Raw genomic sequence first — 23,794 nt, forward strand, 5'->3', positions numbered from 1 at the left:
TGCGTTGTGGCCACAGCAACAGCATGAAAGGGGACTAACAAAACATGCAGAAAAACAGATGGACTACAGTCAGTAATTGTAGAGCTACAAAGTGCTTCTATATGGTAAGTGGAGCTCATAAAATGGACAGTGAGTGTAGAAACAAGGAGGTGGTTTTAATGTTATAGCTGATCAATGTACAGTATATTAGAATAATACATTACTAAATTATATTATTCTGGGTTATCTGAGTATATTTATACAATAAAAAAAAATTTAAAATACATTCTACATGCTTTGATAACAATATTTGAAGCTTCAAGATTATCACCCAGGTACCACCATGATAAAATTACATCGACTATCTTCTCCTCAGTAACAATCAAACTGTCAAACAACTATGAAACTGACAGTCACCCCAGAAATCATGGTGGGAGTATACTAACGTCATAATAACACTGCCAAAATTCTACTCCCCCAAATAAAAACCCTCTTTTTGACCCTGCCACTTTCAAATAAAATCTGGCAACACTGGTCGTTACAACATGAATGTACATTCCTCAGGGAATTTAGAAACAACTCTTATCTTCTCCAAGCATGACACCCTGGTGCATTTCAGACCCAGCAACACCTTTAGACACAACCTGCTTTATCCCAGGGACTTTACACCAATTGGTCAGCCACCTATAAAGCATGTCCCTCCTAGTCAGTTTAACCCCAATTTACACCTGGCAAGGTGGGGCAACGACTCTCAAATGAGTCACACCTTACTTTGCTTGATTTAACTTGAATTTTTTTTTCCATTATTCATTGATAAAGATTTCAGTTTATAATATTTTATCACTTATGTGACGAGTTGCTTGTTCATTTCTGTTTCTGTTGTTTAGCCTGTACAGAACCATGAGAGATCTTTGGACAGACATAAGTAGTGCCAGTTCTAAACAACAGTGATGTGCTGGGGAGTTGCACAGTCTTCTATTAAAAACATGGAAGTGTTCCTGTTGATGACCACTGGACTACAGTTTATGGGATCAGTGCCTTTATGTTGTTTTTAAACATTTGTTGTTGAAATGTCAGAACATGTCATATGTAACATGTTTTAATAAACAAAATAAGTTTTGAAAATGCTTTTTGTTACATGACATTAGACCCTCTGGTTTAAATAAAGTGCTTTAGTGATTTAGTGAGTGAAGTCTGGTTTCCTGGAATGTTGCTGGGCAAAATGTGCCAACTGTAGAGGGTAATTTTGATAATTTTTTATATCCATACGTTCTCAGCTGTACAAAACTACAGCTGCAGGAAAAGGTCATTCCAAACTTGTTTAGGATTCATCTACATTTCTGCATCAATTACTCATAAAAGGTGCTCTCCTGTGTTGTGCAAGTCATAAAGTAGGTAAAGAAAATACACACGCCAGTACAAACACAGTTTTATTCAATATTTTATTGGTTTTGTTTCCTCTCTTGTCTCATACACCATCACAGAGAAGGTCAAAGTGCTTTCAGGATGACAGACGTGGTCGTTGATCTGTAGGGACACAAAACAATGTACTGACCGTTAAATTACCATCGACTGGAATCAAGGCACAATACACATGTGTTACAAGTCTGCAGGATCCATTCCCAGACACCCACCGTAGATTGTTGTGGTGACTCAAAGTCATTTCATCTTCTGTGAGGTATCAAGGTACTTAGGCCCAAATCTGATCTGGTTGCTTCTTCCAGTAGGTTAGACTTGTTCATTGATGGGGCTTTCTATAAGACAATTACCCAGAACACACACACCCATATCAATCATTGATGTTTAAATTATGTTAAACTCCTAACTGCCTAAACCACTTTCTCCAGCACTCACCTTTCTGACCTGGCGTGGTATGTACATGGTGCTGAGGAATGGAGGTGATCTGAACCTCAGCTAAAAACCTCTGGATGTGTTCTTGTAGCAGACCTGTGCTGTGGTGGTGAAAACATAATGTGAGATTGATTTCCATCATGTGTTAAGGGGATGTTAAGCTAATAATTATCTGAGGGGGGAAACAGATGAAAAGCAGCTTGAAAAACTTCAGTATTATTCAGTCGACTGACTCGTCAAGCTGATCCACAAAATTTTGCTGATCTCCAAATCACTCCTGTTGTGTTTTCTGGTGTTCATGCTCTCAGATTACTTTTACATTACATGAAAGCAAACAGTGGACGGTTTTGTTCATACACATTTAGTCATTGCTTAGTCTCTGATATGCTCACCCATGATCTGTCTGCTACAAACCCATACAGGTGCCTGTAGAGTAAAGAAAAGGAAAAAAAAAAACAGTTTGACATGAGAAATTGTTGTTATAACTATAAAAATGTATGATTTTATTTGGTTAAAAGTTCTTTACACACCAATTACTAACCTAGTGTCTTTGATGTTATTAGCAAAATGCAACGATGATTCATTGCAACGTGTGATCTGGCCTATATGCTAACACAGACTCTTAGCTATATCCATTTAGGTCTATCCTTATTTGTTCTAACTGACCTGGTGTTACGTGGGGGGGGAAAAGGAGGACCCAAGATGCAGAGTTAAGTAACAGAAAAGTTTATTAATAAAAGTAAACAAATAATAATCAGGGATATAACGTTTTAACAAAGGGAAATGAAACCGAGTCGCGAATCCCCATCGCGGCTTGCGAGGCCGTCGCGACCGGCATTGCAGGACAGGAGCTTCTCCATAGAGGAAATTAGAGAATAACCCGAACTCGCCGTCGCGATGTCCGGGGACAGGTGGCTCTGTCACTAGTCGCACCATGCTGACACCAGGCAGAAGCTCACCTATAGGAAACAAGAGAATGATCCGGACCCGCGTCGGCGCAGTCCGAGGAAACCGGTAGCTCTGTCACTAGTCGCACCATGCTGTCACCAGGCAGAAGCTCACCTATAGGAAACAAGAGAATGATCCGGACCCGCGTCGGCGCAGTCCGAGGAAACCGGTGGCTCTGTCACTAGTCGCACCATGCTGTCACCAGGCAGAAGCTCACCTATAGGAAACAAGAGAATGATCCGGACCCGCGTCAGCGCAGTCCGAGCAAACCGGTGGCTCTGTCACTAGTCGCACCATGCTGTCACCAGGCAGAAGCTCACCTATAGGAAACAAGAGAATGATCCAGACCCGCGTCAGCGCAGTCCGAGGAAACCGGTGGCTCTGTCACTAGTCGCACCATGCTGTCACCAGGCAGAAGCTCACCTATAGGAAACAAGAGAATGATCCGGACCCGCGTCAGCGCAGTCCGAGCAAACCGGTGGCTCTGTCACTAGTCGCACCATGCTGTCACCAGGCAGAAGCTCACCTATAGGAAACAAGAGAATGATCCAGACCCGCGTCGGCGCAGTCCGAGGAAACCGGTGGCTCTGTCACTAGTCGCACCATGCTGTCACCAGGCAGAAGCTCACCTATAGGAAACAAGAGAATGATCCGGACCCGCGTCAGCGCAGTCCGAGCAAACCGGTGGCTCTGTCACTAGTCGCACCATGCTGTCACCAGGCAGAAGCTCACCTATAGGAAACAAGAGAATGATCCAGACCCGCGTCGGCGCAGTCCGAGGAAACCGGTGGCTCTGTCACTAGTCGCACCATGCTGTCACCAGGCAGAAGCTCACCTATAGGAAACAAGAGAATGATCCGGACCCGCGTCGGCGCAGTCCGAGGAAACCGGTGGCTCTGTCACTAGTCGCACCATGCTGTCACCAGGCAGAAGCTCACCTATAGGAAACAAGAGAATGATCCGGACCCGCGTCGGCGCAGTCCGAGGAAACCGGTGGCTCTGTCACTAGTCGCACCATGCTGTCACCAGGCAGAAGCTCACCTATAGGAAACAAGAGAATGATCCGGACCCGCGTCAGCGCAGTCCGAGCAAACCGGTGGCTCTGTCACTAGTCGCACCATGCTGTCACCAGGCAGAAGCTCACCTATAGGAAACAAGAGAATGATCCGGACCCGCGTCGGCGCAGTCCGAGGAAACCGGTGGCTCTGTCACTAGTCGCACCATCCTGTCACCAGGCAGAAGCTCACCTATAGGAAACAAGAGAATGATCCGGACCCGCGTCAGCGCAGTCCGAGCAAACCGGTGGCTCTGTCACTAGTCGCACCATGCTGTCACCAGGCAGAAGCTCACCTATAGGAAACAAGAGAATGATCCGGACCCGCGTCGGCGCAGTCCGAGGAAACCGGTGGCTCTGTCACTAGTCGCACCATGCTGTCACCAGGCAGAAGCTCACCTATAGGAAACAAGAGAATGATCCGGACCCGCGTCAGCGCAGTCCGAGCAAACCGGTGGCTCTGTCACTAGTCGCACCATGCTGTCACCAGGCAGAAGCTCACCTATAGGAAACAAGAGAATGATCCGGACCCGCGTCGGCGCAGTCCGAGGAAACCGGTGGCTCTGTCACTAGTCGCACCATGCTGTCACCAGGCAGAAGCTCACCTATAGGAAACAAGAGAATAATCCAGACCCGCGTCAGCGCAGTCCGAGGAAATCGGTGGCTCTGTCACTAGTCGCACCATGCTGTCACCAGGCAGAAGCTCACCTATAGGAAACAAGAAACACACCAAACTCGCCGTTGCGATGTTCGGGGAAACGGATGGCTTGATCGTCAGCCGCAGCTGGAATGCAACCAATCCGTTTAACGCAAAGAACACACCGAACTCGCCGTCGCGTCGTTCGGAGCGATGGCTGTATTCCCAAAGACCGCTTAAGCGCCGGGGGAAAAACAGCCAACCCGGAGCGCTTGCATAACGGGTTCGCAGGCTGAATTCCCAAAGACCGCTTAAGCGGCAGGGGAGAACAGCTAACCCGTATAGTGCAAGGAACACACCCGGAGCGCTTGCATAACGGGCTCGTGGGCTGAATTCCCAAAGACCGCATAAGCGGCGGGGGAAAACAGCCAACCCGTATAGTGCAAGGAACACGCCGAACTCGCCGTCGCGATGTTCGGGGATACACCGAACTCACCGTCGCGAAGTTCGGGAATCGGGTGGTTTATCACCAAGCCGAAGCTGGAATGAAACCAACCCGTATTGTGCAAAGAACACGCTGAACTCGCCGTCACGAAGTTCGGGGACAGGTGGCCATGTCACCGACCGCGCCTCAGCACGATCGGGAAGCCGCACACCTGTTTAGCACACGGGACACCCCGAAATCGCCGTCGCGAAGTTCGGGGAACCCGTGTGCTAAATCACCAGCCAATCCTTGCTGTGGCTGGGAGTAAAACAAAAACGTCGACTTAAACTAAAAGAAACCAAACCAAACGAAACAGGGACAAAGGCGTGACAACCTGTGGCTGCATGGTGCCTGCTTAAATAAGCAGGTGCAGCTGCAGGTCGTCAGCCTTAATTAGGAGACCTCTAATTTAAGGCCTTTGTTCCAGAGGATCTGTAATTCCTGCAACGCCGGGGACCAAGGTAGGTTAGTCCCAACGCCGCAGGAAACCTTACACCTGGACTTAGTTCCTAAGGATCTCTGAAAACCAGTTGTGCTCCAGGATCATCTCGAGGCTGGGTCGCTTATTCGGATCCTTGGCCAGGCAGCGTCTGATCAGATGACGGCAGGCTGTGCGTGCAGTGATCAGGTCGTTACAACATTGTAATAGAAACTATTTAACATCACTTTAAAAAAAAAACGAAAAGAGACATGCTTCTTATGTTTCTGCATTTTCTTACCCATAGACACACCAGCTTTGAAGATCAGGTGTCCAGCAGCGATCTCCCTCTCATTCCAGAATGGCAGCTCTCCACACACTAGAACAAACAAAAGGACGCCCAGGCTCCACACCGTTGCAGCGCAACCATGATACTTACCTTCCTCGATCCATTCAGGTGGGGCGTATAGTATGGTGCCTGAATAAAAGTGAGAGAAACGGTTCACACACACGGCTTTCCTATGCGATCGCTGTCATCTGTGTTTCATAGCTACTGACCTCCGAGGTACAATTACCTGCAAAACGTCTGTAGGGTGTCGACTTGAGCAAGTCCCCACAGCCAAAGTCTATGAGCTTGACCTCTAACGTGTCGAAACTGACCAGAAGGTTCTGCTCCTTGATATCCCGATGGAGAACGCCACGATCACGGCAATGACGGGCGGCGAGAACCACCTGCCACATGATGACCTGAGCCAGATGTTCGGGAAGTGAGACGTTCCTGCGGTATTCGAAGAGGTCCATGCAGCAGGCGGGTCGCTCCAGGATCAAGACGTAGCACTCGGGCATGTCGAACCATTCCAGGAGCTCCAGGACACGTTCGCAGCGAGGTGGCTCGGACACCATCAGCATCAACGCCACCTCTACAGGGAGACCGTTCTTCTCACCAGGCTAATATTTGAGCAGACATGGTTAGCATGGGGTTGGAATCTATAGTAAATAGGCAGAGTGGCGGTTACATTCGATGCTATTTTGCATTTTAATGCATCATGTCATTTATAAGATAAGGTTTTTTTTATATGGCTGTTGCATCTTTGCAATATTTCACAAGTGAAACAAATGTTACTTACAATGGTGATGAATCTGTCACAGCCACTCTTCAGCACAATCTTAATAGCAACCTATTAAAACATGCAAAACAAAACGATTAAAATCAGGAACGAATATTACGGGAACGTACTTTTGGCCAACAGTAACCAAAAGGGCCGTTCGCTTTTTAACTACAAGTTTGATGACATGCGTAGTCATTGTGGATCTTAAGATCAAAGCAGCTTTGTAATGATCGACAATTCTCGTGTAACTCTGAGCAGAGCCGAGTAAATATCTCACCTGTTTTCCATCGGCCTTACGAAGTCCTGCAAACACAGAACCGCAGCCTCCTTTGCCCAGAAGCTTTCCGACTCCGTACAGGCTATCGAAGCACTCTGTAAAACAGGACGTGTTGTTAATCTGATAGAAACTCCTCAGTAAAAGTAAAAAACTCAATAAAAAACTCAAGAGCAGCATGATTTAAGCTCTAGATAATATTTGTTCTATGAAAGATGTAAGGCTGGACAGACCTTTGGAAGGAGCGCTGCCTCTCTGGACCGAGTGCTTTCCTGTAGTCGTGCTCTTCTCACCAGCTGTTGTTCACACAAATGTCATTTAATCACTGTTAGTAAATGATCTCTAACACATCAGATGTACAACAAGTGTATAGAGCTTTACAGAGTCATACGTTACAAATGTTTCATCATTAAATCTTACCAGTTCACAATATCATTGAATGGTTCAGTAAAGCTCTGGCTGACCTGTGTGGATGAAGTTGCTGGAGGAGGTGCTGGTGCTCAGTTCCACCGGGCTCTCTTCGATGTGTGAGGTCCCTCCAACTGTACCTTCAATGCTCTCGACTTAACAGATGTGTTTTGTGTTAGTATCAGTGTTTTACATCGACTTTCAAACAATCACAGAGTGAATCTTTCCTAGAAAATTGTTCTAAATCAAACCTGAACTGGATTCTTTTCTAAATCACTGCACTCATTCACTTAAAACCTTTCACCTAGTAAATTTAGCTCTGAATAAAAAAATGGTTTTCTAGATGACTTGCTGTAGTGTGTACTTACCACTGCTCGCTAGAGAAGCATCAGAGAGGGAATCCAACACAGCAGCCGATTCCAGCACAATTTCGCCAAGACTCAGCTCAGCTGTACAGAGGCAAGGTCAGAAGTGGATGGTCAAGGGTACGAGGTTTGGGACGGAGCAGTTATCAATCAGAAAGAGTAGGAAAGTTGAAATGGAATGTGTCTGCATCCATTTAAATGTTAATTTTGGCCATTTGAAACTGGTTTGCTTTATACTTGATGGAATCGAGTGTTCTTGTTAGACTGGAGTTTCAAACACACCTGAGGTTCCAGAAGTGGATGGTGGACGTAGCGAGTCTCTCTCTGTGTGTTGGGATCCTCGTGATTCAGAGGAGCTACTGGATCCTTCCTGTTTTGGGCTCAAATCCACCACCTCATTTGATTGGGAAGTGATGGATTCGTCTGTTCTGTCACCATCGGTGTTAGCAACCATGTTCTGAATGGTTCTGATCCAAGCCTCTCTTCTCTCCTCTGAATCGGCCTGCAATACCCAGATCCTACACACACACACACACACACACACACACACACACACACACCCTGAACATGGCACGAATCTACAGCACAACAAAGTGCTTATTCCACTCCGGTTTTCATGTCATTTCTATTAGAAAGAGAGTAAAATGTTCCTTTTTTAATTCTTCATCTTTGTATAGCAGAACTGTTGCACGTCCACGCCCTTCAGAGTGTCATAAATAAAGAAATCAAATGAATTTTCATGCCTGATGATACACTGGACTTACTTTGTAGGTGAAACCACCTGGAAGCAGCAACGGCGTCCGATGCTCTTGTAGTGTTTGGCCGTGCACAGGCGTAAATCAGCTATGACCACCATGATATTCTGCTGGGGGCACAAAAGGTTTCTCAAACATTTCTTTACCTCTAATGTTCCAGCAAAAACAACTCAAACTTTAGCAAACAAGTCCTTAAAAGTGATTGTTCAGGAACAGTTGCTCCTTTTTATGTTGATTTTGCAGTAGGCCACTATTGCTACTGATTTTACTTTAGACAAAGGACACGTGACTAACCCCGGATTTCTTCTTGTACATAAGGTGGTTGTTCTGAATCAGGAACCAGCGCCTGAAGGAAAGAAACAGAAACAAAAGGAATCATAGAAATAAAACAACTGCATAGCACTGAAATTCTGCAGGGTTTCACTTGTAAATGAGCTTTATATTAAATCATGTTGAATCGTCGTGTATTCTGATTTAACATGCCGTTGATCAGTCAGAGTCAGTAAAATGTACAATATTTAGGAAACGATTGCTATGATGATTAGAGGGGTTTAATTTGCCATTCATTTCTACCTAAATTATTGCTCATCGTGTGTTCTAGCTCTCTACAAACCTGTTCCATGTTTTAAAGACATTACTGGCCCTCTTGAACAAGTATCCCTCCATAACTGTCTGGTTCTCTGCGTCCACGCTGCCCTCCGGTTCAGTCTCGCCACCACAGACATCCTGAAAAGACGTCTGAGAACGAACTCGACCGAACGGCCAGCACAGACTACGCCAAAAGCGTCGCATTAGAGAAGGATGGTCGGTAGCACGTCTCTCCTGTTCAGCAGCCATCATGAGAAATGATGTACAAACACTGAAGGTTCAACTAAACTGAGCTCTCATAGAACACTCAGTGTCATCACAATGATGTCACAAAGGCAGAAGGTCTCAGTGCTGCAGCGCTGCAGGTGATGGTGTACATTTAAATTTCACCATTTGTTTATTTTTCATTATTTTACTCAAATGATTTTAACACCCCCCCCCCCCCCCCCCCACACACACACACACCTAATTTATGAAAAATGTCTTTCTTTGATTTTACTGTGTTAATTATTTCTTTTATTTGTGCTTTTAGTGATAATTACTGTAACCTTACACAACATGTGTATCAAATACATTTACATAAATCATTTTTAGTCAAAGAATAAATAATGAATGGTAGAAAACAGCTGCTGAAGAAACACTTTTTAACTTTTTTAAATGCCCCAATCAATGTTATGAAAGCGGTAGAGAGGAGATGGATATACTGCATATAAGGTTAGGGTATTCAACACCAGCTCAGACTGAAGAAGTCATTCGGATTGAGTGACGAAACGTATCTCTACAACAAAATTGTGTCCAGATGAACTGATTCAACTTTGTGGATAATTCAAACAGGGACTTGAACCCTGGACCCTCAGATTAAAAGTCTGATGCTCTACCGACTGAGCTATCTGGGCTCTGCAACCAACTTTAAATCCTCACAAGCATGTGACTTAAATTACAAACTTTAACATACTGTAGCGTCAGTGGGAGGAGCCGTGGTATCCAGGCTTACCGTTAGCGTGTATCCCAGTGTGGGAGACTGGGTGGCTGCGGTGAGAGCTGGATAGGTAGCTTATATGTTTGTCTGTTGTATGAATGTATGTGTGAATGAATGAGTGTACGTCCTAAACCACTGAGAGAACTGCCAAGGGCAGCTCACTCGAGGTCCAGATGCTCGCCTTCCTGCTCGCCGGCGCCACAATACGTTGTCGTGTAGAATTAATATAAAACGTTTTATTTCTGTTTTGGCTCTCTTGAAGGTGATTATATAAAGTTTTAGGTGAAGTATGTTGCTGCTTACACACACAAAGAAAAACATCTCTGGAGGAAAATTTAGCAGGTAGATTACAAACAGATTCCTTTCTTTCACCTTTTTCCTGTATCAATTGCACGATTGTTTTCCAGTCCTTAAATGTTATGTGCATTTATTTGTGGCAAAATAAAAAAGTCCATAAAAATCTAATTGAGTTAGCAAAGAACCTTGAATTATACTAAATAGTTCTTCAAGTAGAAACAGTTCTAGCAAGAACACAAAAAACCTAAAGAAACACTTCTTAAGACTTCTTAGTCTTAGTTTTTTATTATTTCAAATGCCATTCATTATTTCAAATGCCATTCATAATTTATAATCAATCACTGATTTGTGAGATATCAGCAGTAGTAGATCATGTTTAACTGGTTTAATATTGTTTAAGCGCTGATTATCGGCTGTTTTTCGTGAGTATGTTGGGCGGTTTTCCATGCATTTTGGCGGAGTTTTAAATGCGCAATCTGGCAACCCTGACTGAAGCGTTCATTCATATTTTGGAGCGATGTATGTTTGTATGCTAGAATATAAATAACATCTTTTACAAACTGCTGTCTATTTACATTGACATTTTCCCTTCTGTCTAAACCTTAAAATTGGATTTGTAAAAGTAAGCGATACTGTGGATAATATATTTAATGAGCTGAACTAACTGAGAGAAGCGCTAACGGTGGTGGAAGAGTCTAAAAGGGTTTGGAACAAAGTCGTATCATCATAGCAGTACAACACAGTTTTGTCCGTAGCATCCGAAAATATCCAGAAGCTAATATACAAAAAAACGTTTATTTTAATAAACTTACCTTGTTGAAAAAAGTATGACCACAATTTCTAAACAAACACAGTATCCGCTGCTGCAGTCTCTACACAAACTTTTCTGCACTGAAATCGCAAGGACACATTTTATGGATATTACGGTAATGCACTGAAAACTCGTCCTACAGTCATGCAAGCACATACAACAGTGTGTGAGTTTACACTAATCAGCCATAACATTAAAACCACCTCCTTGTTTCTACACTCACTGTCCATTTTATCAGCTCCACTTACCATATAGAAGCACTTTGTAGTTCTACAATTACTGACTCTAGACTGCTCACTCTGTTCTTCAATGGTCAGGACCCCCACAGGACCACCACAGAGCAGGTATTATTTAGTAAGTGGATGATTCTCAGCACTGAGAATCAGGGCAGTGGTTCATTATTCCTGGTTCAATCGATTAAGACTCCCATGAAGTCACCCAAATGTCAAAGCATCCCCACACAATCACACTTGATAGATGGCGGCGCCCATGTCGGCAGCGGCTGCATCGGCTCACGATAAAAACACCGGTAAAAACACCGTTAGGGAATCTGGCATTGTCCGAAATCGCGCAGAAAGACTGATCTATGATCGTAACAGCTTGTTGTTACTGCATAAAACGATACAAACGAGTCCTGTTGATTCAAATACTTTGGATACGTTAAAAGAGCTCGGCTTGCTACGCTCACCTGGAGAGGCCTGTACAACACCGACAACTCCTACCAACGCTGCCCGTTTTCGGAGGAGACGCAGACGGTGTACGCGGAGGCGCAAGCGGGGTACCCGCGGAGGAGCTAGCGCTAGGCTAAGAGCTAACCCATGCAGAACACCGATGCCGTCTATATTGCTGGCCAACGTCCGCTCCTTGGAGAATAAACTGGACTACCTCAGACTGGATTTAACAAGAAAACGGGAGGTGAGGGACTGTTGTGCTTTAATCTTTACCGAGACCTGGCTTAACGACGCGGTTACGGATGACGCGATTAGCATGGAGGGGCTAACCATCTTCCGAGCAGACAGATCTGGAGCTCTGAGTGGTAAAACCCGTGGCGGTGGAGTGTGCATTTATATAAATAAAAGATGGTGCAGAAACGCTGACAGGATCTATTCTTATTGCTCTCCGGACATTGAACTTTTGTCAGTTAAATGCCGTCCCTTTTATCTCCCAAGGGAATTTTCCACCATAGTCATCAGCGCTGTTTACATACCCCCCGACGCAGACGTAAAGGCAGCCCTAAACACCCTCTATGTTTTAATGAATGACTGGCAAACCACCTATCCTGAGGCAGTATTTATTGTTGCTGGAGATTTTAACCAAGCAAACATGCGGAAAGTTCTCCCTCACTTTTACCAACATGTGGACTTTGGGACAAGAGGTGACAATCTATTGGACCATGTGTACACTAACATCAAGGGAGCATTCAAAGCATCCCCCCGCCCCCACCTTGGCTCTTCTGATCACATAACTGTGATGTTAACACCCGCATACAGACCCATGCTCACCAGAACTAAACCTTCCACAAGACAGGTGAGGATCTGGCCTGAGGGAGCCACAACAGCTTTGCAGGACTGCTTTGACTGCACTGACTGGTCTGTTTTTAAAGATGCTGCCACCAAGGACCAAATCACAGATGTCAGTGAGTATGCTGAAGTAGTCTCAGATTACATACAAAAATGCATGGACGACGTCAGTGTCACAAAAAACATCACTGTCCGGGCAAACGAAAAACCATGGATGACTACTGAGGTTCGGGCTTTGCTGAAAGAAAGAAACTCAGCTTTTAAATCTGGCAACACTACTGCCCTCAGGTCTACCAGGGCCAATCTGAACAAGGCTATCAGAACGGCAAAAAGAGCCCATGGGCAAAGAATTCAAGGACACTTTCAGGACCACAGAGACACAAAGAGCTTGTGGCGGGGAATCCAGTCTGTCACAGACTACAAGTCTACTCCTCAAACCTGGGATGACAGCACTGACTTTCTAAACAACCTCAATAACTTTTTCAGTAGGTTCGAAGCTCTTAACAATACACCTGCAGTAAAAGTCACACCGCATCCTGACGACCCAGTGTTAATTCTGGACCCATCGGACGTCCGTCGAACACTAAGGAATATAAATCCTCGAAAAGCTGCAGGTCCTGACAAGATACCTGGTGGTATGCTCAAGAGATGTGCGGATCAACTGACTCTTGTCCTAACAGACATATTTAACATCTCCCTGAGTCAAGCTGTTGTTCCATCATGTTTCAAAACCTCAGCTATTATCCCAGTTCCAAAAAAATCCACAGTAACTAGTCTAAATGACTTTCGACCAGTAGCACTCACCCCCATAATAATGAAGTGTTTTGAAAGACTAGTCAAGAACCATATAACATCTGTCCTACCTCCATCACTTGATCCTTTTCAGTTTGCCTACCGCCCTTGCCGGTCTACTGATGACGCAATTTCAACTGCTCTTCATCTAAGCCTGGAGCACCTGGAGAAAAGGAACTCACATGTACGGATGCTGTTTGTCGACTTCAGTTCGGCTTTTAACACAATAATCCCCCAGCATCTGGCCAGCAAACTGGTCACACTGGGACTAAACACCACACTGTGCAATTGGATTCTGGATTTTCTCACAGACAGACATCAGTTTGTGCATGTAGGCAACAACACATCAACCACGGTCTCACTGTCTACTGGATCTCCACAAGGATGTGTGCTGAGCCCTCTACTGTTTACTCTGATGACCCATGACTGTCGTGCTAAGTCCAACACAAATCACATAATAAAGTATGCAGATGACACAACAGTTGTGGGACTCATTCTGGACAACAACGAGACTGCATACAGAAAGGAGGTGAGACTCTTTGTGGAATGGTGCAGCAATAACAACCTGGTCCTGAATGTTGATAAAACCAAAGAGATGGTGATTGACTTCAGGAAAAAACAGCCCATTCACACCCCGACCTACATCAATGGCACGCCGGTTGAAATTGTCCAGAACACGAAGTTCTTAGGGGTTCACGTTACGGACAACCTGACCTGGTCCTTGCACACCTCCTCTCTGGTCAAAAAGGCTCACCAGCGATTGCATTTCTTACGCCGATTGAGGAGGGCCCATCTCAGTCCACCCATCCTCACTACTTTCTACAGAGGCACAATAGAGAGTGTTTTAACCAGCAGCATCTCTCTCTGGTATGAGAGTTGTAACATCTCAGAAAAAAAGGCCCTCAGGAGAGTGGTTAGGACAGCAGAAAAGACCATAGGGGCCAGACTTCCACCTATTGAGGATCTGGCTCAAAAGCACCTCTTGTCAAAAGCCAGGAGCATCATTAGTGACTCCACTCACCCCTGTCACAGACTGTTCACCCTTCTGCCCTCGGGTAAAAGGTACAGTAGTCTACGCTGCAACACGGACCGGTTCAGAAGAAGTTTCTACCCAACTGCCATCAGACTTCTGAACAGAACAAATTAACCCAAATCTGATAAATATTTTCATCTATGGGTATAACATGTGCAATATCCTTAAATCTTAACAAGCAGTAACAAAATGTGCAATAACAAAATGTGCAATAATTATCATTATGTATAACCACTGTGAATTTTTCTGCATGTGCAATACTTTAACTACAATGTGCAATTTTCGTAATGTCAGTATTATTATTAGTAGTATTATTTAACTTTACTATTCTATTACTATTCTATATATATTTCTTATTTTTTAAACCTGTGGTGTTTTTAACGTGAACCAATGCACGTAATCTCGTTTTTTCTGTACACTTCGGTGTACAGTAAAATGACAATAAAGTAAATCTTGAATCTTGAATCTCTTGAACAATCACACTTCCACCACCTGGTGGTATGATGGATGTTCTTATTGTTTCTTATTATGGAATACATTAATTCATTCACTGCCTGTTTTATCCTGCTAATGATCACTGTGAGTCTTTTTTTTATAAAAAAAAAACTTCAAAAAGTAAATAAATAAGATAACAATAATATCATTTCAGTTATATAAATAGCAGCGATCAAACTAAGAAATAAAACTCTGATGCATTTTAATATTGTAGCATTATAAGTTCATGCATTTCTGTCAAAACAAAACAAAAAAGTTATGTAAATAAAACAGTTTAAGAGTAAACAGGGCGTTAATGACATTGCAACACTGACAGACTGGCCTAAAGATTAATGCTGCAACGAATTTCACCATAATTTTATCATTTCAGATTCCGAGTTGCTGCCAAATGATCATAATGTTTCTGCACTGGAGAATGCGGGCATCGATCCCACTACCTCTCGCATGCTAAGCGAGCGCTCTACAATTTGAGTTAATTCCCCTTACGAAGACCCCACCTTTACTAATGTACTAACAGAGCGTTTATGCTGCATTATAAAGTCAGGGTGCAAGTGTTTAAGCTCAGACTCAGCTTTATAGTCATTCTATTACATAATACAATATTAACTGTATTCATATTATTCAATCTTGTGGACGATTGAATAGCCTACAACAAGCACAAACCGGGTTTGAGTTCGTAACAAATAATCCAGTCAGTTAAAAAGCCAACAAGAAGGCTGTACCTAATACACTCATATACCAGAGAAAACACACCCTAACACGCTAGTGCCGTTACAGTGCTAAGAATGGTCCACCCAAAAAACATTATTTGGTCAGTTGGAGATCTCATATGGGGCTTCCTTTCTATTGATATATGGTTTACAGCCTAGTGACAAAGTGTACAGTGCAGCAAATGGGTTACAGATTAAGGAGTTTGTACAAATCTTAGTCCGTGTGGGGTGAGAGTGGTATTAATCATATCCTGGCTAGACAGGATGGCCGAGCGGTCTAAGGCGCTGCGTTCAGGTCGCAGTCTCCCCTGGAGCCGTAGGTTTGAATCCCACTTCTGACAACACATACTTGATATAAATTTATGTCATTAACCCACTACCATACATAATAATGTGAAAAGATATAACAGTTCGTACAAATCTTAGTCCTAGTTAGTCTTAGTTTTCTATTACAAAAACTATCCTTTACTCTTTGTAAATTTTAATGGATTAACAGAGCGTTGATGCTGCATTAAGTAGGAGTGCAACGTGTTTAATCTCACATACTCTTTTCTATATTATGTGGTGCTTTTATATCATCACAGACTCAGTTTATTTAAAATGTTCATCCCAGCTTTTAGGACGAACTGAAAAAAATAATAACTGTCTTTGTACCACTGACAGACTGACTTAAGGGTTGATGCTGCATTTAAAGGGGATGTCGTGAGTTTCAGCTGTTCATCTTTTACAAAGCAGTTCACCAGATGAAAAACCAACAAAATGTCACGTACCGCTGCTTTAACCAAAAACATTTCAAAATTGAAAAATTACAAGTTATTGCGTTTGTCAATTTAAAAATCAAAAATTATTTGTAAAAAATCTTTTAAAAAATTAAAAAATGATTTGAGTGAAAATAGAGCATAAATGTTATTGTTACATTGTAAATTTTGATGCTGCGTTTCAGTGAGCATTGACGCAACAAGTTTCATATTACGTGATGCCTTAAATGATCATAAAGTTTCTGCACTGGAGAATGCAGGCATCGATACCGCTACCTCTCACATTCTAAGCGAGCGCTCAGCCATTTGAGCTAATTCCCCCTACTATGAACCTCCTTTACCCTTTGCAAATTGTAATGTACTGACAGAGCAGAGTGTTAATGCTGCATAACTGTCTTTGTACCACTGACAGACGGACTTAAGGGTTGATGCCAAAATAGTGCAGTTCAAAAAGTCTCAGTCAGCCGACAGTGCCAACATGCAGCCATATTCGGGGATGAGATCTTTTATGAAGTGCATTCTCTTTGATTTTGTTGGACTTGTAGGAGATAGTTCTGTTCTTGTTGCAGTGCTGCTGGAGGGTTTTCTTTTTAATGGTGGTGGTGGGGTGTTTGTGATTATATGTAACTGTAATACCTTATGTGCATTTGCATCTTTGTTCCCATTTTGAAGGTATAAAGCATGAGCTGTCAGAAGGGGAATTCGAACCCACGGCTCCAGGGGAGACTGCGAGCTGAACGACTGCTTGGCCATCCTGACTTGCTTGCACGTTACCAATGCCAATTTTGCTCAACACCCCCACATGTCCTAAAATTTGAACTGCAAGCTGCTTGAGCTACAGCAACAAGGCGCCGAGGAACTAATACACAGAGTTTTGCTCGAGTCCAATCATAAAGGCCAATTCCCATAGCAGAAGTCGAAAACCTGGGTAAAAATCAGGAATCCTGACCGCTAGACCATATGGGAAACTGCAAGGCTCAGCACCGGCTGACGCCAGAATCAGCCACTTCATTCTGCTCTGCCAAGTCTTTGTCACCTTGACAAGACCTGCATTGTTGGATCTGGGGTACAGAGAACCATACACAAGGAGTTAGAGAGACAAAAAAAGAGTGAGAATAGGAACCTTCGAAGCACGGCATACAAAAAGACAGTGCCGTGACCCAGATTCGAACCACTATACGATCACGGCTTCCCAGCAGTCTGCCACTGGTGGCTCATGTCGGCTGCTCCCTGATAGACTGCAGTCATAGTTCCAACAGCATCAGCCACTTCTTTCCGCTCTGACAAGTATTTTTCACTTAAGACCTCCATTGTTGGATGCATTGTTTGTGCTCCATACACAAAGAGTTAGAGAGACAAAAAAAAGGCATAAGGTAACCGAGCCAGCCAGGAGTCGAACCTTTAGGTCTTTAACCCTCTAACATACATAATAATGTGAAAAGATTTAGCAGTTCGTACAAATCTTTGGCCATGTGGGGGTGTTGAGGAGAATTGGCTTTGCTAAAGCACATTCAAGTCAGGATGGCCGAGCGGTCTAAGGCGCTGCGTTCAGGTCGCAGTCTCCCCTGGAGGCGTGGGTTCGAATCCCACTTCTGACAGCTCATGCTTTATACAAATTTACATCTTTAGAGGACACAGCCATCAGGGAATACAGTTTTCATCAAAGGGTGTACATGGTCTGCAACAATGCTGAGGTAGGTGGTACGTGTCAAAGTAACATCCACATGGATGCCAGGACCCAGGCTTTTGATCACTGAAAATGTGAGAAATTTAATCATGTATTTATACTGATCTAGGGCTGGACGATATGGCTAAAATTTATATCACAATATAACTCCTAATTTCGGTCGATACGATATAATTCCGATATCGATATGAATAATACAAATGTCAGAAAAACTGCTAAAAACACCAAAATTGGATGGCTGTACCTGCAAACCTCTTTTCTGGTTTCTGGCAAGAAATACAAGCTGAATACACCACTGAATTAGTCCTTCATCTCTTATCAGCTATTTCGTCTCTGCTTCTTTTTCAACTGTAGACAGTGGCAAAGCCAGACAGTTTTCATAGGGGTGGCCAAACTGAGACCATTGATCACACAGGGGCGGCACAGAAACTGTCTGATACCTTATTTTTTGTTGTGGCTAGTGGCTGTTGATCTAGTAGCGTTTTGGTCACTCACTCGTTTACCTATGGCAGTGAGTACCATGTAGAATTACATCAAGCCTAGCATAATACGCTTTTTTTATTTTTTTCTCATTTTCCCTGACAAGTGAAAAACTAAAATACAGCCTATAACCTTAACAGAATTTCAAAGATATTCCTGTGCAATACTTGATCATTTGACTGCAAACTTGTGTGTACTGATGAGACTCATTTGAACCCCAGAACAGGCCAGTGTGAATGCATGGAAAACAAACTTTAATTTTCTTTCAGGAATATGATACAGACTGACCAACAATATTAAGCCAAATCAGCATTGAAAATTGACTTTACTTTTAATAGCCTTGTACAATGTTGGGGCTTCTTAAAACTGAATATTCTATTTTCAATAGAAGTGTTATTTAAATGCTATTAAATTGTTTTTGGAAAAAAAAAAACCCGCCCAATTAGGAGGAAAACCGCCCAATCTGGCAACAGCGGAACGCTAATATTCCGTTGGTGCCTTTACTCGTAGCGCGCCACAACTAATAAGAAGTAGTAGTAATAACTGGTATTGGTACTCAGTAGTATTAGTACTCAGTAGTACTACTTCTTCTGTAATTGTCTTGGTGGGTGACATTCATGTTAAATGTGTTACTGCACTGTTTTGGTGAAGAACTACTTGCTTGAGGTGCGCTGTTGAATTGCGTCCCTGTGGGAACACCTGCGTGCAGAAATGCTTCCGCAAAAAAGTAACACTTGTGTTGATGCTGCATTATGTAAGGTCCAGAATAGTGCAGGACAGGGCTGGACTGGGAACAAAATTCAGCCCTGGACTTTTTTCTTGACCAGCCCACTACAAGCACATCGCGCCACACATATCACCCCCTAATCAAATGTTAGATGATTGATATTAATAGTTTTCATCTTACCACTAAAGTTAATAACTCACTATAATAAAAATTAAAATAATAAAAAAATAACTACAAACAAATATATATATTTCCAAAACTTTCCTTTGGGATTAATAGTTCTATCCATCTATCACACACATAAAATTTACAATTTCTTAAATGGTTCTATTGGATTTCCCCATCCTGTCTCATTAAACCGCAAGAAATAAAAATAAACCTTTCTTTCATTTAACCTTTAACACGGGTAAATATGCTTTTTTCGCACTTTTATTCACACATGATTCACGTTTGTTCCAAATTAGTGCATTGCTCCGATGAGCAAAGAAATAAATACTTTATATGTTGACAAGGGAAATTAACCATGTGAGCTCTGCACATAATCACTCTAAAAAATGTCCTGAACAACTGCATTTTCCTTTCTGTGTTATAGAGCAGGGGTTCTCAACTGGTCTCAGCCCGGGACCCACATTTTCTCATGGTCATTAAGTCGCGACCCACTTTTATAGAATACAAACCAAACAAATGTATTTTTGAAAAATAGCCTTCAAAAACACATTTAAACATACATATGCATGCAAAGTGAATTTAAGAGCAATTTTAAGAAACTGAGGAGGACCATGCCAACTGCATGTATAAAAGTTACTACAATAAAATTAAATATCAAAACTGCACAAGTGATAGCTTGGTGGTAAAGGTACTGGACTAGTAAGCAGAAGGTTGCCGGTTCAAGCCCCGCCACCACCAAGTTGCCACTGTTGGGTCCCTGAGCAAGGCCCTTAACCCTCAATTGCTCATCGTGTTCCTCTCATTGTGTAAGTCGCTTTGGATAAAAGCGTCTGCTAAATGCTGAAAATGTAAATGCACAAAATAAATAAGGCCACAAAATTTGATATGTCACTTCTCTGCATATCTCTGCATTCAGAGTACATTAGTAAGAAACTGAAGAGGACCATGCCAACTGCATGTATAAAAGTTACTACAATAAATTTAAATATCAAAACTGCATAGAATAAATAAGGCTACAAAACAAGATGCTTTCACCTAACCTGTCTTTTGTGGAAGTCAGTGAGACAGTTGGGCATGTAGGCCTACTTTACTTTTGATCAGTCTGGGGTGACAGTAGACAGAGCTATCATGCTCAGTGTTCAACCTGTTTCTCTGCTTTGACTTGAGCTGGACCAAGGTAGAAAAGCTACTTCCACAAAGATAGGTCGTGCTGAATGGTAGGATCGTTTTGACTGCAAGAGTGGCGAGAGATGGATACTCAGCCATCACATCGCCCGGAGCGCATGTTCTTGTTTGGAGCAAGATGCTGTCAGACACTTCTGTGATACCTTCAGCTCATGAAGTCGTCTTTGAAAAAACTCCACCGGCTTGTCTTTACATGCGGGATGTTTCGTTTGTAAATGTCGCATTAGTTTGGATGGTTTCATGCTCTCGTGTGCCAGCACTTCATTACAAATAACACACTGGGGTTTCTGTCAGTGTTTGTCCTCAATGAACGAAAATCCACATTTCAAATACTCCGGGTTATGAATGGTGGTTACCATGGCAACGAGAATGCTGCGCGCGTCGGATGCGTGCCTCTCTCCGTCTCTTTTTTTCCAGGTAAAAGACGAGTACAAAATCAGATGCGCATTAATTATTTGTAAAAATTTTTTTAATGTATTTATTTTTTTACAAGCTGTCCGCGACCCGCCCAGAACGTGTCCGCGACCCACTTTTGGGTCGCGACCCACCAGTTGAAAAATCGCTGTTATAGAGGACACAATAGTGTTTACTTTTTCTGAACAGCAGAGACTAATGGTACCATGTCAAATTATATCCACCTCCCTATGTAGTGCACTATGTTGGACATGACATCATAGAACTTTTACAAAAATCGTCCTCAAAACGGCTGGTTTAAAGCCCCTGATATCCACCAGTAGCTTGTAACTACTTATTAATCATTCAGCGACTGTTAAAAGAAATGTTTTGTACTGTTAGGAAGTACACTAAGTAGGGCATAGGCGACATTTGAGATGGGCCCACAGTCTCTCCTTAAACGGCGTTACTAACGAAGCAGAGCTACTGAACTCTAACTTTTCCTTTTCTGCTCTCTGGATATGCTGTAGTTCCTCACTGCAAAACAGGTTGTCCAGTTTCCTGCACTTTTCTGCATCTGCTTGCAGCTTTTTCTGTGTTTTATCACGGGCTTTTTCTGCGCCTCCTTTACGCTTTTTCGACCCTTTCTCCATCTCGCACTCATTCATAGTTTTTGTACCGGTGGTTGTGATTACGGTTTATCCTGGGGGAGGGACATTTCTGTGATTGGCCAATGGACATGCAGTGAGGATACTGTGGTGGGCCAATGCACACTTCAGGATTATTATTCAGGAATATTTAAAACAGAATTTATTTTTCACTCCCTCAGCGGCCCAAATACAGAGCGGCCCACCGGGAAAACTCCCGACCCTCCCGATGACCAGTCCATCCCTGGTGCAGGATATACCAACTGTTTAATATAGTGCAATTACTACAGTTTGTTTGAAACGGCTGAGCGTACAACTAGTTGGTGTGGAGAACATGTTACACACACAGTGTGCTATTATTTCAAGCTGATCAAGTACATGCTATTTCACTTAGAAACATCTCACAAAGTACAAATTCTTTAACTTTCTAAATAAACCATGTAGTACGGGACATTACTGCTCTACCGACTGAGCTATTCGGGCTCTGCAACCTGCTTTAATCCCACAAGGATGTGACATAAATTACAAACTTTAACATACATACGTTGTCCTGTAAAACTTTCAAGAATTTTAACAATTAATATAAAAAGGTTTTATTGCCAAAAGTATTCACTCGTCTGCCTTCACACGCATATGAGTTCACCCTAACACGCTAGTGCCGTTACAGTGCTAAGAATGGTCCACCCAAAAAACATCATTTGGTCAGTTGGAGATCTCATATGGAGCTCCCTTTCTATTGATATATGATTTACAACCTAGTGACAAAGTGTACAGTGCAGCAAATGGGTTACAGTCAGTAAATTTACCATACATAAAAATGTGAAAAGATTCAGGAGTTTGTACAAATCTCAGTCTGTGTGGGGCGAGGGTGATGTGTGTGGTGCTCCAGCTAGTCAGGATGGCCGAGCGGTCTAAGGCGCTGCGTTCAGGTCGCAGTCTCCCCTGGAGGCGTGGGTTCGAATCCCACTTCTGACAGCTCATACTTTATACAAATTTACATCTTTACCTTTCTACCATACATAATAATGTGAAAAGAAATAACAGTTAGTACAAATCTTAGTACTAGTTAGTCTTAGTTTTTTATTATTTCAAATGCCATTATTAATTTGTAATCACTGATTTGTGAGATATCAGCAGTAGTAGGTCATGTTAAACTGGTTTAATTTTGTTTAAGCGCTGATTATCGGCTGTTTTTCTGTTTTCCATGCATTTTGGCGGGCTTTTAAATGCGCAATCTGGCAACCCTGACTGAAGCGTTCGTTCATATTTTGGAGCGATGTATGTTTGTATGCTAGAATATAAATAACATCTTTTACAAACTGCTGTCTATTTACATTGACATTTTCCCTTCTGTCTAAACATTTTTGGAATTGGGTTTGCTGAATATCAATACAGGCATTTAAAAAAGCTTTAAAGCATTCTTGAAAAATGATCAGGCCAACCTTTTTTAAACAGTAGATCCTGATGACCTGTTGACTGAAATAGTAGATCCCAAGCCACAGAAGTGTGGGCACCAGTTTTACATTGGCTACGTTTTAACAAGACGTACCAAGAATGGCCTGTAGATGGCGCCCTGTAGTCGTTTTTTAAAAGCAAGCTATGGCCAATTATGCCACCGAACTTAAATATGTACAATACTTTATAATGTATCAATTGTAACAGTATCAAATAATAAAACATTATAAAAAATTATAAGTTTATGCGTTTCTGTCAAAACAAAACAAAAAAGGTATGTAAACAAAACTGTTTTAGCGTAAATAGGGCGTTACTGACATTGTAACACGGACAGACTAGCCTTATGGTTGATGCTGCAACGAATTTGACCGTAATTTCATCTTTTCAGATTGCAAAATGATCATAATGTTTGTGAACTGGAGAATGTGGGCATCGATCCCACTACCTCTCGCATGCTAAGCGAGCGCTCTACCATTTGAGCTAATTCCCCTTACACAAAACTTTCCTTTACCCTTTGTAAATTGTAATGTACTAACAGAGTGTTAATGCTGCATTATAAAGTGAGAGTGCAACATGTTTAAGCTCACGTACTCTTTTCTATATTATGCGTTGCTTTTCATTAAAATGTTATGTGCATTTATATGTGGCAAAATGAAAAAATCCATAAAAATCAAATTGAGTTAGCAAAGAACCTTAAATTATACTAAAGAGTTCTTCAGTAGAAACAGTTCTACCAAGAACACCTAAAAAAAACCTTAAGAAACACTTCTTAGTGCTACATACATCA

At 42.5% G+C, this 23,794-nt stretch overlaps 2 protein-coding genes, 1 long non-coding RNA gene and 3 other non-coding genes across 10 annotated transcripts; 2 read left to right on the forward strand and 4 right to left on the reverse strand.

The window, feature by feature from the left end:
* Positions 1–1,404: 1,404 nt before the first annotated feature.
* On the reverse strand, positions 1,405–5,687 carry LOC134321208 (uncharacterized). 4 transcript variants are annotated; one of them, XR_010013806.1, is made up of 6 exons: positions 5,673–5,687; positions 2,372–2,496; positions 2,223–2,256; positions 1,834–1,931; positions 1,614–1,733; positions 1,405–1,506 (listed from the first exon to the last, which is right to left on the reverse strand). It is a non-coding gene; the product is annotated as an uncharacterized LOC134321208 (long non-coding RNA). The 4 variants fall into 4 exon arrangements; XR_010013808.1 differs by lacking the exon at positions 2,372–2,496; XR_010013807.1 differs by lacking the exons at positions 2,372–2,496; positions 5,673–5,687 and adding an exon at positions 2,711–2,725.
* Positions 5,688–5,885: 198 nt separating this feature from the next.
* Positions 5,886–6,555, reverse strand: LOC134321207 (serine/threonine-protein kinase pim-1-like). The gene is made up of 2 exons (XM_063002814.1): positions 6,499–6,555; positions 5,886–6,358 (listed from the first exon to the last, which is right to left on the reverse strand). The coding sequence occupies exon 2, from the start codon at positions 6,278–6,280 to the stop codon at positions 5,891–5,893; it is 390 nt and encodes a 129-aa protein (XP_062858884.1). The 5' UTR covers positions 6,281–6,358; positions 6,499–6,555; the 3' UTR covers positions 5,886–5,890.
* A 321-nt stretch (positions 6,556–6,876) lies between these two features.
* On the reverse strand, positions 6,877–21,569 carry LOC134321206 (arf-GAP with coiled-coil, ANK repeat and PH domain-containing protein 2-like). Of its 2 annotated transcripts, none has more exons than XM_063002813.1 (7): positions 20,368–21,569; positions 8,577–8,628; positions 8,292–8,389; positions 7,810–8,045; positions 7,531–7,611; positions 7,219–7,317; positions 6,877–7,050 (listed from the first exon to the last, which is right to left on the reverse strand). In XM_063002813.1, the coding sequence occupies exons 2-7, from the start codon at positions 8,595–8,597 to the stop codon at positions 6,938–6,940; spliced, it is 648 nt and encodes a 215-aa protein (XP_062858883.1). In that variant the 5' UTR covers positions 8,598–8,628; positions 20,368–21,569; the 3' UTR covers positions 6,877–6,937. The 2 variants fall into 2 exon arrangements, with proteins under 2 accessions (XP_062858883.1, XP_062858882.1); XM_063002812.1 differs by having other exon boundaries at positions 8,292–8,392.
* On the forward strand, positions 17,781–17,863 carry trnal-cag (transfer RNA leucine (anticodon CAG)). Its single transcript has one exon. It is a non-coding gene; the product is annotated as a tRNA-Leu (tRNA).
* An 875-nt stretch (positions 21,570–22,444) lies between the features above and the next one.
* trnal-cag (transfer RNA leucine (anticodon CAG)) lies at positions 22,445–22,527 on the forward strand. The gene has a single exon. It is a non-coding gene; the product is annotated as a tRNA-Leu (tRNA).
* Positions 22,528–23,424: 897 nt separating this feature from the next.
* trnaa-agc (transfer RNA alanine (anticodon AGC)) lies at positions 23,425–23,497 on the reverse strand. Its single transcript has one exon. It is a non-coding gene; the product is annotated as a tRNA-Ala (tRNA).
* Between the last annotated feature and the right edge of the window lie 297 nt (positions 23,498–23,794).

This window comes from Trichomycterus rosablanca, chromosome 10 (assembly GCF_030014385.1).
Source record: "Trichomycterus rosablanca isolate fTriRos1 chromosome 10, fTriRos1.hap1, whole genome shotgun sequence".
Taxonomy (NCBI): Eukaryota; Metazoa; Chordata; class Actinopteri; order Siluriformes; family Trichomycteridae; genus Trichomycterus; species Trichomycterus rosablanca.

Excerpts from the sequence above, each read along its gene's own strand:
- LOC134321207 (XM_063002814.1), bottom strand. The coding sequence starts at position 6,280 with ATGCTGATGGTGTCCGAGCCACCTCGCTGCGAACGTGTCCTGGAGCTC.
- LOC134321206 (XM_063002812.1), bottom strand. The coding sequence starts at position 8,597 with ATGTACAAGAAGAAATCCGGG. Across the intron at positions 7,612-7,809 it reads ATCCACTTCTGGAACCTCAG|CTGAGCTGAGTCTTGGCGAA; the intron begins GTGTGTTTGAAA and ends GCCTCTGTACAG. Across the intron at positions 7,051-7,218 it reads CAGCAACTTCATCCACACAG|CTGGTGAGAAGAGCACGACT; the intron begins GTCAGCCAGAGC and ends TGTGAACAACAG.